General features: G+C 33.5%; 3 protein-coding genes and 4 non-coding genes across 7 annotated transcripts; 2 read left to right on the forward strand and 5 right to left on the reverse strand.

The window, feature by feature from the left end:
• The first annotated feature begins 1,502 nt into the window (after positions 1–1,502).
• LOC107904186 (nifU-like protein 4, mitochondrial) lies at positions 1,503–7,143 on the forward strand. Its single transcript, XM_016830470.2, has 6 exons — positions 1,503–1,844; positions 1,952–2,113; positions 3,834–4,009; positions 5,737–5,840; positions 5,956–6,067; positions 6,823–7,143. The coding sequence occupies exons 1-6, from the start codon at positions 1,634–1,636 to the stop codon at positions 6,895–6,897; spliced, it is 840 nt and encodes a 279-aa protein (XP_016685959.1). The 5' UTR covers positions 1,503–1,633; the 3' UTR covers positions 6,898–7,143.
• A 709-nt stretch (positions 7,144–7,852) lies between these two features.
• Positions 7,853–7,926, reverse strand: TRNAI-AAU (transfer RNA isoleucine (anticodon AAU)). Its single transcript has one exon. It is a non-coding gene; the product is annotated as a tRNA-Ile (tRNA).
• An 88-nt stretch (positions 7,927–8,014) lies between these two features.
• TRNAI-AAU (transfer RNA isoleucine (anticodon AAU)) lies at positions 8,015–8,088 on the reverse strand. The gene has a single exon. It is a non-coding gene; the product is annotated as a tRNA-Ile (tRNA).
• Positions 8,089–8,181: 93 nt separating this feature from the next.
• On the reverse strand, positions 8,182–8,255 carry TRNAI-AAU (transfer RNA isoleucine (anticodon AAU)). Its single transcript has one exon. It is a non-coding gene; the product is annotated as a tRNA-Ile (tRNA).
• Positions 8,256–8,345: 90 nt separating this feature from the next.
• On the reverse strand, positions 8,346–8,419 carry TRNAI-AAU (transfer RNA isoleucine (anticodon AAU)). The gene has a single exon. It is a non-coding gene; the product is annotated as a tRNA-Ile (tRNA).
• A 252-nt stretch (positions 8,420–8,671) lies between these two features.
• On the forward strand, positions 8,672–13,762 carry LOC107904187 (ribonuclease H2 subunit A). The gene is made up of 9 exons (XM_016830471.2): positions 8,672–8,744; positions 8,828–8,927; positions 9,037–9,108; positions 9,633–9,756; positions 9,847–9,934; positions 12,254–12,391; positions 12,475–12,562; positions 12,660–12,780; positions 13,433–13,762. The coding sequence occupies exons 1-9, from the start codon at positions 8,712–8,714 to the stop codon at positions 13,608–13,610; spliced, it is 942 nt and encodes a 313-aa protein (XP_016685960.1). The 5' UTR covers positions 8,672–8,711; the 3' UTR covers positions 13,611–13,762.
• Positions 13,763–14,910: 1,148 nt separating this feature from the next.
• Positions 14,911–17,963, reverse strand: LOC107904188 (50S ribosomal protein L9). The gene is made up of 5 exons (XM_016830473.1): positions 17,553–17,963; positions 17,319–17,453; positions 16,243–16,347; positions 15,604–15,708; positions 14,911–15,279 (listed from the first exon to the last, which is right to left on the reverse strand). Exons 1-5 carry the CDS (start codon positions 17,697–17,699, stop codon positions 15,115–15,117), a joined length of 657 nt encoding a protein of 218 aa, XP_016685962.1. The 5' UTR covers positions 17,700–17,963; the 3' UTR covers positions 14,911–15,114.
• Between the last annotated feature and the right edge of the window lie 802 nt (positions 17,964–18,765).

Consider the following 18,765-nt stretch of genomic DNA (forward strand, 5'->3'; position numbering starts at 1 on the left):
GTGAGATGTGAGATTACCTTGTTTGGTTCATTTAATTAAAATGTAAGATTCAGATATTTGGTTAACTGAATATAAGAAAACCTAAAAGCAAATTTTACTATATTGTCTTTGTTATAAAATATGGACCCATTAATCGAATAATTAATTAGCTACTAAGAGAATGCTAAAGAACAAGTTAGTTCGCCAAATTAATATAATCATAATAACTGAAAAAGAATAACCTAAAATCCTGTAAAGAAAAAAAAAAAGAATTTGGTTGAAAGCAATGACTTTAGTGAAATTTTCTATCGAAACAATAATTTAAATCACAAACAATAAAATAAACAAGCTTCAAACTTCAATCTATAGCAATGATATTAGATTAATCGGATAAGCATTAGTAATTGTTTTTGACAAAATAAATTAAACTCATAACAAAAAGAAATCTGGGATTTAAAAGTTAATTGAACTTACGAACAATGTAACACAAAGGAAGAGATGACAATGATGGCTATTATACAAGAGCTCTAATTTCTACTTATCTCTCTCTATATTCTCCTTAACTAATTAAATAAAGATTCATAACAATTGAGAGAACATTTATATAAAACAAAAACGAATGTTAACAACACGAAACCTTAATTTAAAAAATATCTACAACAATTAACAAATATGAAGTCTACAACAGATATCGAAAAAAAAACTTTCAATGCAATAAACCACAAAATAATATGAAGATATAACTAGAAGTTGAAAAACTAACTGGAGAGAAAAATGAATATACAGGAGAGACATAGAGTTAAAATTGGGAAGAGAGGTTACGAATTTTGATTTTTCAAATTTATGAGAGGAGAAAAGAGAAAAAAGAAAGGAAATATTTTTATTTGCGTGTTAAAATATAATAAAAAAATATAATATAATTTTATCTTAAAATTTATATTTAATTATAATATAAGATTAAAAATGATGAGAATTTTAAAATCCAAATTCTGTAATGGAATACAAGAGACAGTAATTTCATACTCGGCCAACTAAACTTGTTATTAGTAGACCTGTTTATGGGTCGGGCCACTCGGCCAGCTCGAAGGCCCACCCGAAATGTGAAAGGATTTAGGCAAAAATATAAGCTCGAAAATTAAGTTTGGACAAAAAAAAGCTCGTTTAAAAAAAGGGCAGGGCCTCGGGTAAGACATATTTGGTTTGGGCCCGGCTCAGCCCAAATTCACGAAAAGAAAAAAATCTATTATTTTTTAATATTATTTTTTTATTGTTTTCTCTCTATTTTGCTACTATTTTACTATTATGTTGTTATTGTTTGGATATTGTATAAAACTTATTTTATTATATTTAAAATTATATAAAAAATAATATATAAATTAATATAGGCGGAACAGGTCGGGCTCGAGTTTTAACATTTTTATCTGAATCGGGTTTAGACAAAATTTTAGACTTATTTTTCGGGCTAAGACCGAGCCTAAAAAACGGGCCTAAATTTTTAGTTGAGCCCGGCCCGACCTGGCCATGCACAGCTCTAGATATTAGAATTAAAATTAGAATACTTTTGAACCCGACCCGGCCATTATCAGGTCTCGAATTCTCAACTTGATAGCCGAAGGCGCCTTTCTAATTTTTCTTGAGAAAGAGGGTAGTTTCCATGAAAGGAGTGGGAAGATTGATTAGTAGAGCTCTATCTCATCGGCAAACATGCCGATCGGTCGCCCCTTCCGAGTTAATTTCTCGTCGCCTCATGTTCTCTTCCTCAAGAACGCCGTCCTTGCTGGCGGTCGGAAACCCAAGCTCCGTCCTTTCCTCCAATTCTGAGTTTTTAGCATCTTTGCCATCTCTCAAGTGGAACCATTTTATAGGTTCATCTGTTTGTTTTGTCTTTGCTTATTGTCCTTTTTGCCTTTGGGGTCGAATTTGTTTCTCAGTAATCTGATGGGTTTTTCACTTTTTTATTTTCGGGTTGCAGGGCAAAGGAGAAGCATGTTTATTCAAACTCAATCAACACCGAATCCTTCTTCTTTGATGTTTTATCCAGGGAAAGCGGTGATGGAAGTCGGGAGTGCTGATTTCCCAAATGCCCGTTCTGCAATGAATTCACCATTGGCCAAGGCCTTGTATGGAATTGACGGTAAGAAGCTTACCCTGTCAAGTTGCAGTTGAATGAGAGGGAGAGTGAGGATCTTAGACTGCAAGAACTAATCTATTGTACCGCTATATATGTCATGTTGTCTGAGTAGAAATGAAACTATGGCTATTATATTACGGATTATGGGATGAGAGAGGGCTACCTCTCATTGTGTGACGCAATTTCATATAGTACCAAAATATCGAAAAGGAATGGAAAGGGCCAAGGTGATCTGGCTTCTGGTCAATCAGGTTTTAAATCTTACAACGATGTCCCAGTTGGTGAACTAATAAAGCTTCCCGAGATCATTTGGTTAAGCTTGATTATCTTGAAAGTAAAACCTGGGTTGGTTTTTATTTTGGGATTTTGAGCTCTATTTCTCTTATTCATCTGTTTATACATTATTTGTAAGAATCATATTAAATAGAAATGCATGATGGATTTAGGATTGCTAGCTGCTTTTAAACTAGATTAAATTGGATTAAATTGCTCAAAATCAGCTCTCTAGAATACTAAGCTATGTGATCTTCAGTTTGACTTCATGGTTGTTGAGTCGAATTTGAATGTTGCATGTAGTTAGTAAGAGTGACTAAGAGTGACTAGCTTACACCTTTGTAATCTAGACTAACTTTCAAGTGATTATACCCAGATGAAGTTTTAAGGGTAAAAATGATAGTTGTTCTCCTGATGGTTTTGAGCGTAGAATTGCTAGCTTATGCTTCATTAGCTTGCATTTCATATGTTTATTCTTCCTTTCTTAATGTTTAACTCTTAAGGTTCAAATTGAAATGTAAATGAATGTTTTAAGATTGGAGGGGGATGAATGGCAAGAACATACATACTGTGAATGGTTAATTTTCCAATCAAAAGTAAATATATTATAAATTATTTGGAGAAGGAATGACCTGGCTATTTTCTTCTCAATTTAGTTCCATTACTGGACTTCGAAAAAGAAAAGAATGAGTTACTAAGCATCATATAGAGGGATTTGCCTGTTTGTGGAAAGAGAGCTTTTAGAAACATTTGGCTTTTTGGTGTTCCCTGTCTTTAGTTGAATTATACTCTAGTCTTGAGTTGAAGATTTTGATCGAGTCTGTTCATGTTTATTGGGATTTTCAGGTTGCTGTGAATCTGGTTTAATCCTGTTGTGCCTATTTTTCCTCTTCCAGTTATAGTACTTTAGTTCTGTTCTTTTGATGTTTTCTTTAACCATTTTGGAGGTTGTCATCGGTGTAGAAAGAACCACAGGAAAAGTCGCAGGCTTTGTGAGTAATAACTATAATGTATAGGTCACGTAGGTTTGATTTATGATAGAGCATGTGATCAGAAAAGTTGTGAAGAAGAATGCTAGTCTTCTTTGAAAGATGTTTTGAATAGCTGCATGATTCTTTTTTGTTGCCCAACCATTGTAAAATGTTTTAAAGGAGTATCATATAATGGTGTATTGCAGGAAAGTGGGGATATCTTAATAGAAACAAAATTGATTCATTTCTGTTGGCTTCCATCACAACAAAATTTCTGAACCATTTCTTTTGTTTAATTAATTGATTAAGGTATTACTTGAAATGAAATTAGAAATTAAAAGTTGGATGAAGATGCTACTATTTTTTATCTGTCATGTTTCAAACTCTATCAAAGTGTTTTTGCAATTACTTGAATGGAATATTCAATTATATTTTGATTGGTGAATGGATGAATTTAATCTCGTTTCCTTGAAATGCAGGTATCACTCGAGTTTTCTTTGGATCTGATTTTATCACTGTAACAAAATCTGATGATGCTTCTTGGGATCTCCTCAAGCCAGAAATTTTTGCTGCTATTATGGACTTTTATTCCTCCGGACAACCATTGTTTCTAGACTCAAAAACTGCATCATCCATGGACACTGCTATCCATGAGGTAATTTTTCTAATTTCAGTTTTTCCTATGTTTTGAAGAGTTTAAATCTATTTGTTGGCTGTGGCTGTTTGATGTGGTCTGCCATAACTTCTTGCTTTTCTCACCTTCTATCTGATTTTTTTAAGATGGGCGGTTTCTTTGAAACTTTGTGCTGTGCTATCATGTTTTCAAAGCTTTGAAGAAGGCACAGATTGAATGAAATAGGCATTTGCTTTTCAGCTTGAGCTTATCTTGTGTCTAAAATTTATGTCATAGCCAATGAAAGAAGTTTCAAATTGCACTATTTAGGCATGATCCTTCTGCAATTGCTGCAAAACCATTCTCTCTCCTTTCATATGTTTTATAGGTTTTTGTAGGACTGAGCAAAAGTCAGTTGGATTGACTAAAAACACTGAACTGGAGCCTAGTTACTTAATTTTCTTCAGTTTGGTTTAAAAAATAGAAAACACAAAATGACCAAATAAAACACTGAAACAGACCCTAGATGGCTCATTTGCTTTGGTTTGGTCGTTTTGGGTAGAGGTTGGTTTGTTAAGTCGGGTTAAATAGGTTTATTTGGTTATTTTTCTTTTCTATTTTTAAAACCAAACTGACCAAACAAACCACCACCTAATAAAAAAAAATTGTATATTTTATTTATGTTCTTAAACCCAACCCATTAATGGAATTGTTGTGCTACCCATATCCAACCGGACCAACACATAATCATACAACTGCTACACCGTATTCAACCCAAACCTAATTAGTACCTAAAACAGAAAAAAAACCCGTCTATAGTCCCTTCTATCTTCTTTCTTTTCTCTTTCTGTTCCAAACTCTGCCTAGCTGTCTTTGCCTCTTCATGCCCTCACCCTCAGTCCCTCTTTGGCCAGTGCATCGACTTCACAGCCTCAACCTCACTCATTCCTTCATGCCTTCTGCCTCATTTGCCCACTGGCCTGCTTCTCATATTGCGATACTTTATATGCCTCTGCATTTCTAAATGTTCATTGTCTTATTTATGGCCATTATTTGCATCTGTGTTCTCTGGAATCTGGATATTCCTACTTGGCTTAAGAGTGTCAAGTTATAGATACTTGTAAAATTACAAAAGACAGCAATAAAGAGCTTTCTTATGTTCCTGATTTAAAAAAAAAAGAAAAAAAGAAACCTAGACAAGTCTTTCTTGGTAGAGTTGTTCTGTTTGGTTAGTTTCTGTTGCCCTTGTTCTGTCTCATTGCGTACTTCCAAAGATTTTCTAGCAGCTCTCTCAAAGTTGCAAATAGACAAAACTGAACAGATCAAACCATTTGATTTTGGTTTGGTTATTTCGTTCCTTAGATTGATTTCGGTCAGTTTGGTTACTCATGAATATTTGGTCGTTTCGTTCGGTTTTGCATTTTTTAATCCAAATAAACCAAAATGACCAGATACTTTCCCCTATTTGGTGTTTTATTCTCATATGTATCTTTAATCTTAGAATAAGCTAGTGGGAGAACAAAAGAAGAATTATATTTGAAGATGAAAGGAAGTGAAAATGTACTAGTGTGGAAGGAAAAAATATGGAAGAGTAATATCAGTTATCGAACATTGTTTGACTGGGAAATAAAATAGATGTGTTTATCTTCTCTACTTGTGGAGAATATCACTCCTTACTTGCTTCGTCAGTATCTTTTTTTATCAGAAACACTACCCCAGAATTATGAAGGTCTGTGAACCAATCATGTAAATGCTACTGCATGATGCAGGATGACTCTGAAACAGTTGCAATGATCAAAGAATTGTTGGAGACTCGAATTCGACCAGCAGTACAAGATGATGGTGGGGATATTGAATATCGGGGATTTGATCCGTAAACTTCCTTTTATCCTTATTTGTTTTAAATTATTTTCTGATATCTACGCATTCTTTGTTTTTTCTCTTTTTTGTACTATCATTGATTGAACATGTCCTGTTCACATTTGTAGAGACATAGGAATAGTGAAATTGAAAATGCAAGGAGCATGCAGTGGCTGCCCCAGTTCATCCGTCACTTTGAAATCTGGCATTGAAAATATGCTAATGCATTATGTTCCTGAGGTAATATCTAATGACCGTCCTTATACTTTATTCAGAATTTATGTCGTACGAATATGGATGGAGAGAATAGCATAATTCACCCATATTTGAAAAGGGGAGTGATTGGTTTGAATTTGTTTGTGTTTAATACACACTGAATCATGGAAATAGAAAAGGATAAATATTCGGGTAGTGCATGCCAATGTTAATATGATCAAAATTTTAAAAATGATTGGATAATAAGTTTTATAGGTCAAATTACCCTTGTTTGTGCCATATCACTGTCTAGCTGTATCTGTTGTAGGCAGATTCCTATCAGAATGCAGCCATAGTGTTGGTGAATAGCGGGTCTACTGTTTTTGGTTGTGCTCAAGATTTGAATAATGACGGTTTCGCTGATGTCTATGCATATCATGGCAGCATCTTTGTCATATATCTGATATTCTGTTATCTTTTAGTTGGTGAAACTTTGTTCTGAGGGATTCAGTCGTCACAATCTGTTAACAAGTACGCGTGTGCTCTATTTTGACTTAAATAATCGTGCAGACAATTGACTTTGTCTCTCATTCCATTCTTGAATTTCAAAGCATACACTGTTCTAGGACGTAAAAGTGTATATTATTGCTTTACTAGCTTATTCTATTGATTTCGAGCAAGTCATTTTCCCCAAAGATAGCCACATGTAGCTTGCTTGTTAATTTGTCAGGGAATTATCGAGTAGATCTAGAACTCAGCATCCTTTCTAACTAGTTTCCTTACGGACTATCCTGATACAGGTAAAGGGCGTCGAGCAAGAATTTGATGCTGAAGATGAGGATGAGGATGCTGCATTAGCTGGTAAGTTGGAATAGTTCAAAGCTTAATCATCTCCTTTTACTCTGCCCATAGGGTAATCGGATGAAATAACGAGTTCAAGGACTACCGGCGGCTCTCCTGTGTAGGGTTAACATATTATTATATGTTGGTAGAGAATCATGTCCATTCCTTGATTTAGTTGCTGTAACATGTATTCGAGAGCAAGGCCGATGCTAATAACTATACATGCATTGTACTACTTAAGAGTATATGAAATGATTTAAATGATCTTTTCTCGTGAATTTCGGGATTTTGTTCCCAGTTGAGATGATCATTAAGTTGATCCTAGAACACGAATTTAATCATGTTAGTTCATATAGTTACCTTTAAAGGATAATGTCCAATAAGTTTGTAGTTCAAGTCTTTTTCTGACTTCATTTTACCAGAAAACATGGACAGCTGTGTCGGAAATAAAAAATTACAAGTTCCAACCATGACGAAATATAATGAAATATTAAAATAATTTTTTATTAAATAATAATTTGAGTTTAACTAAATTTATAAAAACTTTATCCAAAACTTAGAGAGTGATATTAACATTATTAGAAAAAAAAATTAAATGTTTAACGGGCTATCGATTTTATAATACCGATCACTTGAAATAAATAGTATAGTAGGTACTCAAAATAAAGTTAACTAATAGCAAATTTAAGAGGAAAAATTTAAATAAATTCGTACTCTTTTTCTTAATGAAAAAATAATTTATACTCTCCTATTTAGATATTTCATTTTCTGACTCTTAACTAGCAAGAGATGAAATAAATGTTACAAATAGAAATTTATTAATAATTTTCAATCTTTTTGTTGTGCAGAAAGATTTTCGTGCTTTATATTTCCAAAAGGGTAAATATTAAAACTGGAAATAACAAAAATGGAATGTTAAAATTGGATAGGACTTGCGGGAGCCAGGCATCTTTAAATAGGGCAAACGACAACGTTGACGTAACGATTTGGCCCATGCAGGTCTCGAACCTGCGACCTTCGCGTTATTAGCACGACGCTCTAACCAGCTGAGCTATTAGGCCGTTGATATTCTCGCCTAAATTCTGTTCTGCTAAATACTAACATGTTGCCGTGTTCCAAAAAACAAAAAATAAAGAAAAAAGCCATTAATGGCCCATGCAGGTCTCGAACCTGCGACATTCGCGTCATTAGCACGACGCTCTAACCAGCTGAGCTAATAGGCCGTTGATATTTCCGCTAAAATTCTGTTTTAATAAATACTATAACAGGTTGACGTTTTCCAAAAAACAAAAAATAAAGTAAAAAACAGCCATTAATGGCCCATGCAGGTTTCGAACCTGCGACCTTCGCGTTATTAGCACGACGCTCTAACCAGCTGAGCTAATAGGCCGTTGATACTCCCGCTTAAGTTTTGTTTTAATAAATACTGTAACAGGTTGCCGTTTCCAAAAAAAAAAAAAAGGGAAAAAAAAGCCATTAATGGCCCATGCAGGTCTCGAACCTGCGACCTTCGCGTTATTAGCACGACGCTCTAACCAGCTGAGCTAATAGGCCGTTGACATTCCCGTTTAAATTTAGTTTTAATAAATACTGTAATAGGTTTCCGTTTTCCAAAAAACAAAAATAAAGAAAAAATACCATTATTGGCCCATGCAGGTTTCGAACCCGCTACCTTCTCGTTATTAGCACGACTCTCTAACCAGCTGAGCTAATAGGCCGTTTTGTACCCTTGTAAAGTTTTTTTATATATAGTCTAGTATTTCTTACTAAAAAGTTCCCTGCTGGATTTGTTTTACTAAATGAAACAATTCTGTGACAGCGCAGAGAAGCAAACCAGAACCCTACGATGTCTGGCGGGAAAATTGTGAAAATTATTATAGTAACAAAAAACAGGAAGTCTTTAAATTTCATTAATAGCTAAAGCAGACATGGCGTTTGAGTGATTCAGTTTATTTTTTGTAGAATACAAATAGAGAAATGGGATCCGAAACTCCTCTCCCCAAGTGGGCATCTACTCCTTGCATTATGGGCATTGATGAAGCCGGGCGTGGCCCTGTTTTAGGTTTCAATCTCTCCCTTTTCTTCGATTCCATTTGATTTTCCCCAGTTTTTACCATCTCACTTTACCCATGTTTCTTACATCAATTTTCTTTTGGTTTTGTTTGTTTCAGGACCCATGGTATATGGTTGCCTTTACTGTGCTCGCTCTTATCAGAAAACTCTTGCTACCTTGAATTTTGCTGGTTCGGAATATATTTTCCTTTTTTTTTCTTTTTAATCCCTTTTTTAGATTAATTTTGTCTCAAAATTTAAACCTTTATATGATGATATATTATGCGGCTAGGCACTTGAAATGCATACTGTAGAATGTGAAATTCAATTGTTTTGGTTGGTGTAAGCATATAAAATTTAGTGAAGATCAGAGCTTCTTTGAGGAAATTAGTACTTGAGTATGGAAATTTTGGTCTGATTTTCTTTCAAAAGCTTTTTTCGCAGTAAAAAAATCCTAATTTAATTGATAGGTGGTTTTGATGAAAGGATTGTCTTTGTTTCTTCGTTTCAAGCTATAAAGCTTCTAATTTGTTAATTTCATGTAAACAAAATTGCAATTTGGAAAGAAGTTGTGGTTTTGATAAAAGGATTGTCCTCCTTTCTTCATCTCATGCTATAAGGCATCTACTTTGTTAACTTCATGGAAAAGTTACTTGTAAATTTAAAAGAAGTTGTATAGATTCATGAGTTTTATGGCATCCTTTTGTGTTTATAGATTCAAAGACTCTAAAGGAAGAGAAGAGGGAAGAATTGTTTGAGAATTTAAAAGCTGATGAGTCGATAGGGTGGTCTGTTGATGTTATAGATCCAAGGGAGCTCTCAGCTAAAATGCTAAAGAAGTCAGTTATTCAAATTGTAATATCTTTTAGCTTTTGCTTTGTGTATTTTTCTTTTCTCTTACAAGATTTCACACGTTTGATCATCAATAGGAATAAGGTGAACCTGAATGAGATATCACATGATTCTGCAATCGGTCTCATCAATAGGGTATTGAATATGGGAGTTCTTCTAACTGAGGTACAACTCCTTTTAACCTTTCTAAAATGAGCTGGCTGTTGATTGCATCTGTTAGTTTAATATGAATTTTACATGTATTTTTGGTGCTTCACAAGCAAAACAAAATAAAGTAAATGACATGTTATTGTTATGAGATATTACATTGTTCGAATAGTTGTTTGCTTTTCAATGCTGTAAGGTAATATCAATTTTCAGTTGGAATGGATGCCCGAATATTCTTGGATGATTATATACAAGGAAAGTTAGGCAGAAATACTGACTCTACTGCGTAACAAGTCATAAAACTCTAATTGTTTTTAGTTGTGGCAGATATTGCTTGAATATTCTGATCAATCTAAAGGTATAACGAGGTTAATGAAAGAAAATGGGGGACTGGTAATAGGATTTTATTCCTAGGGTTTGAATGCTCAAGTGGTAAATATTGCTTGAATATTCTGATTTACTCCTAGAGTGTCAGTGCACAAGCAGTTAAAAATAGTTAGTTTACCATGCAATAATTAACATCTTTAAACCTTTGTTCTTTCATGCATCCAAGTACAGCATAAGCCATACCTGAAGCAATGGATGCATGCTTCTCACCCAAGATTCAAAACAATCATTGATCTAACTTGTCAAACATTTGGAGATATAAATGATTGAAGCAGAACATTACTGTATAGAGCTAGAACTGAAACCATTTTGGAAGAATATTGACTTGTTTTAAACATGCCTAGCTATTTTATTTGCTGAAAAGCCTTGTAACGCAATTTCAAATTTCAGTAAGCTACAACAAAAATAAGTTGTTTCAGATTAGGTCATACCTAAAATGTACAAGAAATTTTACAAAATGCAAACTTGGCACCATTCCTGTATCAACAGTAAATTTATATTCATGAACTTGGTATAACATACAAGCATGGATATGAAAAAGGGAACAATTGCAACCTAGCTATCTAAGCTGCAATATTGAAAGAGAAACAATTTAGTAAGCTATAACGATCAATAAGGAAGCTAGTGATAATATTTAATTAAATATGCCCAGATAAGCATGAATGGAAGCAAGCCAAACTAAGGTATTTTCAGCACACTAACAAGACAAACAAAAGAGCTTTAAGGATATCATTTCAGGCAGTTAAGAACAGATGTCAAAATTAACGATTCAGATACTGAAAGTACACGATGACAATTGTAGAGTTTACAGCACTGAAAATGTATTAAAATAGAATTAGCATAACATTCTTATTAATAAGAACAGAGATGGATATTTTCTTAGCAAATTGTTTTGAATCCTGTTTTGGATGTCATATAATGATCTAGCTAGTCAAAAGATCTAAACGTTCATTATTTCTCTTCAAAGTAACATAGTGGAACTTAAACTCACGTGGATGCATATAAACTGGTCAAACTCCTATAATAAGGGACTATTACTTGCTCAAAATCAAAACACCATATTCTAAAGTCCCCAGAAGTGAACTGGATGGGTCAAAGCTCCTTAAAACGTATTGTAGAATGATGAGATTCTGCACTAATTTGATAGAAATCAGGAAATCTCAACAAAACTGTCTAGAAACATCTGATGTACTAAATTAAGCTATTATACCCAATTAACATTAGATTGAGGAACATACTAGCCTCCATTAGATTGGCAATAGGTTGAGATGCTTGAATGCTGGAAACATGCTATTTTGCGCTGAAAATTTGTATTTCAGCCCAAAGAGGCCAATAGCAGTCTCTTCCGCAAAATCAAATTAAACAGTGTGATAATGTCAAGCAAAATTCAAAAATAAATGTTGAATCAAATATCGCCTAGAATTCACAATGACTGCCATTATTAGATACAGTGGAATCTAATTAGAACAAAGGGTGTCTAAGCTTGAATTGGATTGAAGGCAGGCATTAATAAAACCCAAGGATTGTTAAGTAGAATTAGCTACTTGTCTAACTAAAGCGAAATAAAAAAAATCTTCCAGATTTCTGATTCTCTCAGCTGCACAAGAGGTGTGCATCCCTTATTTTCTCTCCATTCAGCTGCTGTCATTGCGATTTGGAGAAATTTGGAGATTACCCTTAAAGTCTATTAATCACAAACTTATTTTCAACTTATTTTCAGTCATCATGTGTTAAGTGAAGTGGAAATATTGTTATGACACTATGTCTAGGAGAGGATGGAAAACCCTTGCTTAGGTAGCAAAGGCAAAAGACAGTATCGGATGTTCTTCCAAATTTAGTATCCTTTTAAAATTAATGTTAGGCAAGATTTGAAGATCTAGCTGCACTGTTTTGTTTAAAGGTTTTTTGGGGAATCCTAAAAAAGGGAACATTTTCATGTCCCTGTTTCAGGTTTACCTTGATACAGTTGGAGATGCTGACAAGTATAGAATCAAACTGTCTGAAAGATTTCCATCCATCAAATTTGTTGTTGCAAAGAAGGCTGATAGTCTTTATCCAGTTGTGAGTGGGGCAAGCATAGTGGCTAAGGTCAGTTCCCTTTTCCAAGTCGTCACCTTCGGCTCATCTTGAACTGCTTTCATTTTCATTTTATTTTTTATTTAACTATGCAGGTAACCAGAGACAGAGCCTTGCGAGAATGGGTGCTGGAGGAAACTTCTGAAAACATGCATAGGAGTTTTGGTTCTGGATATCCAGGAGGTCGAAAGTGCTTGACATTATCTTATTTCATCTTTTTCTTTTTCCTAATAGAGAAGGTTAACTAAACACTCAATCTTGTTATCTTTGATTCGTCTAGATCCTGAAACAAAGGCTTGGCTGGCACATCATAAACACTCAATCTTTGGATTCCCAACACTAGTCCGCTTCAGTTGGGGTACATGCACTTCATATTACAAGGATATGGTTGAAGTGTTATGGTATTTGCTCAAACACTCAAATTCTATTTACTTTTTAACACTTCCACATAATTGTGCATGGCCCTTTCTTCACAATGTTTATGAAGTCTAAGTGTTCTTGTGCTTTAATCAAGGAAATTCCATGATTTATTGTTCATTAGAAAGAAGAAAGTAAAGACATTATTACCTTGATATGCCTTTAGAATTATGTATTCTCTATGTTTAGGGATAGGTCTACAAATGGGCTGAACCGACTGGTGTAATGCTTAGAATAGATGATTGATCTTTATTTGAGTTTGGTTGAATTCTGCAAAGACGGTTTTACCTTAGCTGCTAAGCTGAATTAATTTTTTTCATATTGCATTAAGCTTTAGCTATTGTAAAAGTTGATCATTTAGCAGAGATGTAGAAATGAATTTGGTTTGCTTTATACAAGGTTTAAAAAAACTTGACCGGAGGTCAATCTGGTAAGACCTCGATCATCAGTCTAATTAGTTCAACCATATGAACCTGCCGGTTTAATTTAAAAAATTCTAGTAGTAAGTAAATGACTTTATTTTTAAGTAAGTGCTAGATATATTAAATCATTGATAAAAATACATATTTGGCTTAATGGTATGGTCTTTAATATAAAATAAAGAAGGTTTGAATTGCATCCTATTCTATATGTTAGGGAATCTGATAAGGTGGATGAAGATGTTGGTTATGGCAGCAGTCAGAAGCAATTGAAATTAAGTAATGTTGGTTTCGGCAAGGTGGCGAAGCGGAAAATTGAAGAAATAGAATCAAGTGGTAAAGGGAGATGTAAGTTCTTCCATTCTCGTAAGCTTGAGCAACTCACTCATTTCTAGGAATGCACTTTGATTCCATGACTTGGTTTCTTGGTTGAATCCCTTTGATTTACTTTGTGATTTATTATATATAAATTTCTAGATGGAACTCCTTGGCCATGCATCTTATTCTTGATTATGCAATATATATTCCTAATTAAGATTGTAGAACATTTAACTTTGCCGTACTGTATTGTTTCTTTTGTTATTATTATGGTGTGCTGGATAGAAAAAGTGAAAAAGGTGGAAATAGAATATATATATATACATATATATAGAGAGAGAGAGAGAGAGAGTAAAATTAAAAGAAAAAAAAGTATATATGTTTCAAGCATCATAAGTTAAAAATAAAAAAGAAAAATAAAACTTTAACATGTTTAATTTTTTAAGTATATAATAGTTGCTCATACTCTCTTTTTTGTTATCTAGATTTTCTTTTTGCAAATAAAAGTGAAAATAATATTTTGTATTTTATTTTTTCCATCAAATACATTCGAAGTTTCTTTTTACTTTCTATCTCTCTCTATAGGGATAAATCTCAAAATTTTACATAAATTTTAGTTTAATGTGCAATTGTATACATGAATTTTAATTTGGTGCAATTATATACGTGAAACTTTGATTGTGGTTCAACTGTATGCATGAAACTTTAATTTTGATTTAATCATACACATTTAAATAAATAAATATTTCAATTTATTTTTATATTAGATAAATACAATTATTTCTGAATGTAATATATAAACGTGTTAATAACTTGTGAGAATTTGATCAAATTAAAATTTTATGTATAAAATTACATAAAATCAAATTTCATATATAATTTTGAGATTTATCTCTATATAATAAATTTTCACATTATATAATTATACAAGTTTAGATACAGATGTAACATAAAGTTTTATGCATGACTATTTATTTGGTGTGTTAATAATGAAGTTTTTTAATTTCATATTGGGGTTAATAAATCATTAAGTTTTCTTAATTCATATATTTTTTTTAAATAAAAAAAAATCGATATAGCTTTGTTTGTGAAATTGGACTGTAAGTGTACTAAATAATAATAAGATGAAAGTGGTGCAGAGTGAACGTGGAAGTTTTATACGCGTAAATTTGTTGAATCGAATAAATCCCGATAACAATAGCCGTGATTCAAATAAACTCAGCTTGAATTCAAAATGATTTTACCCAAAAATTGATTCTAACAATTAATCTTTTTAAGGATGTCTACTTAAAAAGTGCAGATATAAAAGTTGTTATTTTGATGAATTTGGAGACGTTAAATATTCGTCTCGCGCGCACGTTTAGTTCGGTATTGTGATTTAGTTAAAAATTTGAAATTATTACTCTTTTTTGGTAAAACAAAGAGTTGGAACAGATGGTAAATAGCATAATCAGACAACAAAGGTCAATAATCATCCAACATTTGATTCCTATCATTCCATTCTCAAGCTAATTCGAAAAGAAGACGGTTCCTCAAGCTTGAAAGCTCTTTTCAGTCAACCTCCTATTTCCTCTTGTCCGTTTATTTACCTCGGATTTTAACTTTAAGCGTCCAATTATACCTTCCTTCTGGGAGCGGTATGGATTTTGGCATCCGCAATTGCACATCAAACAGTCCAAATGTTTCCAAAGGTGTTGGAAGGTGCAGATTTTCAGGATCAATTTGAACGCAAAGCTGCCTTGCAACCTGAAATGGAATAAAAGGAGGAGATTAATCGAGTGCGTAAATGGAAATAACAAAATCATAACATTTCAAGTCCACATCTTAAACGTTTTATGATTAAGCTATGTCACTCGGACTTGAAGCGAGTGTTTGACATGGGTTTATTCAATTTGCTCCAAGTTTACTCACATATTTGGAGGATATAACCATGTACATATCTAAATACGCGTCGAACATAAATACTTCAGAAAAATAAGAGTCCGAATAACATAGCATATAACACAAGGAGATTGTCTATTGTAGTGACGTGAGAGAAACTATTACTATCAATAAATATCATGGCCATACCTCAGCAACAATTTCATCTTTTGTCACAGGTGAGCGCAATTCAATTGGGTCATCTTTGGTCGATTGGGCACGAAACTTTTCAACATTGATAGATCTCCTCAATACCTATAAAATGCAATACAAGTTACACACTCGTACCACAAAGAGCCTGACATAAATACAATTACTGTTTTCAAGCTTCAACAAACTTTTGAAAAAGATTCACCACTAACAAGTTGAATCAATTATGACTAGTCTAGTGGCAACTTGTTGTATGTGGGTTCAAGTGTTGGCATGCTATCTAGGGTTTGAACCTTGTGAAACCCCATCCTCCTCCCACTTAGAATGTAATGTAAGCTTTGCTTGTACCAAAAAAGAATTTAAACAAGTCTTAATTTAAAATTTGACACCATTGTTATCCCACATATGCCTAGTTCCACTATTGTTAGCCTAACCATAGAAGAGGCAGGTCCAATGTTTCAGTCCCACACACCTTGACCTTGTTTCCCCAAACCCTTTAAAAACACACACATACAAACATTGTTGAGAGGCTGTTTTTTGTGTATTTCCATGCGTTGGGAGGAAGGCAGATAAAGTATCAGACATTTAAACCAGAAAAAAACATTTACGAAATTAAGGGCTTCATAGATGGGAACTAACCAGCCGGCCATTAAGTAGACGATATGCAGCCTTTTCATATACTTTGCTCTTATCTTCCACATTCTTTGTAACTACTTGAACCTCTTCTTCCTTCGGTTGATAAATCTGATGAGGAAGTATACCACTGGTAAGTTATCATTTAACTGAAAATGAAAAGCACAATATCCCACATATCAGAAGTGACTCCACCAAATAAAGACTTTCAAAACAGTAACTTAATTTGACAAAACTACATAAGCAGAATGTGCATCTGAAATAAGGAATGGATTTTTACTTCATCAATATCTAATATCCATACGCAACATATGAATCCTCAATAAGAGTGAGAGAGTGAGAGAGAACTCAAGATTTAATATACTTGCAGTTGGAGACATGTTTCCTCCTTAAGGCTGAAATAGCAGATAATACATGTCTAAGAAAAGGCATTACTTATATCATAACAAGCAAAATCTAACCAAAAACCAACAGCAATATGAAAACACTGTTACTCAGACTCTTCATTTTCCTAAAAAACCTGTGTCAGACACATTCGGATATAAATATGTGTATGATCTTCTAAATATACAGAAAAACTTAGAAAAAACAAGTATACTTGTGTCGAACACTTAATTGTATCTAGCACTCACCCCCTATGTTAGATGGACTATTCATTTCCGTAATATATTTTTGTCTGATACATATACAGACATAGTATAGAGATATACTCCTCCAAATACAAGAAAAAAACCTTAAAAGCAACATATACTCATATCGGTCACATTCACATATCCAAATCCACTCCCAAGTCCAGCCAACATAGCTTACCCCATAATCCGAGCAACAAACTGAAAACGTTCTACCTTTATGTCAAGCTTGTTTTTCCTTGAACGTGTCATGACAAAAGGTTCATGAGAGACTTAGGTAATGCATACAGATGTGTGTGTTTAAGGGAAAACAAATTGATGCATATTTGTTTGTAAATTAACAATACGATTATGATTAATATCAACTGAAAAACTTCTTTTTATAAACAAACAGCATTGCAAGAACACATGTTTCAAGCATCAAACACAAACTAAAAGAGAGAAGAAAGCGACCTTACGCTGCTCCTTAATGAGATAAGCGAACTTATCAATATTAGGAACAGCAAGCAATTTCGGCATCAGATGATTGCGAAAATAACCAGGAGCGACTTTGACAGTCTCACCAGCTTTGCCAAGTTTCTCAATGCTCTAAAAAATGGAAGCAAAAGCAAACGTGAATGATATTTTGCAATCTGAAACAACAAAAAATTGAGAAAAGAAAAAGATTATTGGATCGAAATGACTCACCGTCGTAAGAATCACATCCAACTTTCTGTATCTAATTCCTTGACAAGCATAGAACAGAGGTTGCATCAAACGATCATGGCTTTGCTGGACATTCGTTTCTTTGATAATTTGCCGAAGGGCATGTCTTCCATACTGGATATAAGCCATTAATTTCCTAACTTCAAGTACCTGATTTGGCGGAGGGGCGGGAAAATGGATCGCCGGCTAACGGCGAGTGGGAAACTCGGCGAGCGGGAAAATGGATCGCACGGCGAGGTGGGAAACTCAGATGGGTTTAGGGTTTTTCGAGTGGACTGAAAAAGCTAAAAGCCTAAAAGGCTAAAACTACTGCATCTGTTCTTCTCGTACTCCTTTGGGCTTATATATTTAAAAACCCTCAAATTATAATGACTTATTGAAATAAGCCCTTGTAGTGTTTTTGTGCCTAAATAAGCCCTTATATATTAATAAATTTCATCTCATCAAAAAATCCCAATAATTAGAGATAAAGGCTTTTATGAGTATAGATTACGGAAAAGGGGCTTATTTAGGTACAAAAATACTATGAGGGCTCATTTAAATAAGTTACTATTGTTTGAGGGCTTTTTTAATAGTTAAGCTCTTTTTTTTTCATTTTGTTTTAAATCACCCTATTTGAAACGACGTTGTTTAGAGTTACTAACATCTCAAATTCTTGTCTTTTGGGTAAATTCTGCATTTGGTTCCTATACTCTAACCAAAATTTAATTTAGTTTTTCTGCAATATTTTTGGCTGAGGTGATTCTGATGGGTTAATTCTAGAGATGAGTATTCGATCGAGTTGAATCGAATCGAGTCCACAAATTTTTAGTTAGTTGAGTTGACGAATCCTATTTTAGCAACCGAACTCAATTTGAATTCTTTTAATCAAATCAAGTAAAAAAATTTCGAGTCAAGTCTAGTTAATGAATCCTATTATTTATACTCAATCTTGTGTTCACATTGACCGATTATTTAACTAGTAGACGAAGTATAAGATTATTAACTACATAAACAATATAATTATTTTGCCTTTTAACTTAATGAGTAAACATTTATCAAAACGACATATTTTTGCCTTTTAACTTAATAGTTTTGACTTTTAACTTTAGAAAAGGTAAACATTTACCTTTTATTATTCGGATTTTTGAATAACTCAAATTGTGTAATTCATATTCAAGTTAAACAAAAAAAATTAATTTTTTACTTGAGTTGA

This window comes from Gossypium hirsutum, chromosome D05 (genome assembly GCF_007990345.1).
Source record: "Gossypium hirsutum isolate 1008001.06 chromosome D05, Gossypium_hirsutum_v2.1, whole genome shotgun sequence".
Taxonomy (NCBI): domain Eukaryota; kingdom Viridiplantae; phylum Streptophyta; class Magnoliopsida; order Malvales; family Malvaceae; genus Gossypium; species Gossypium hirsutum.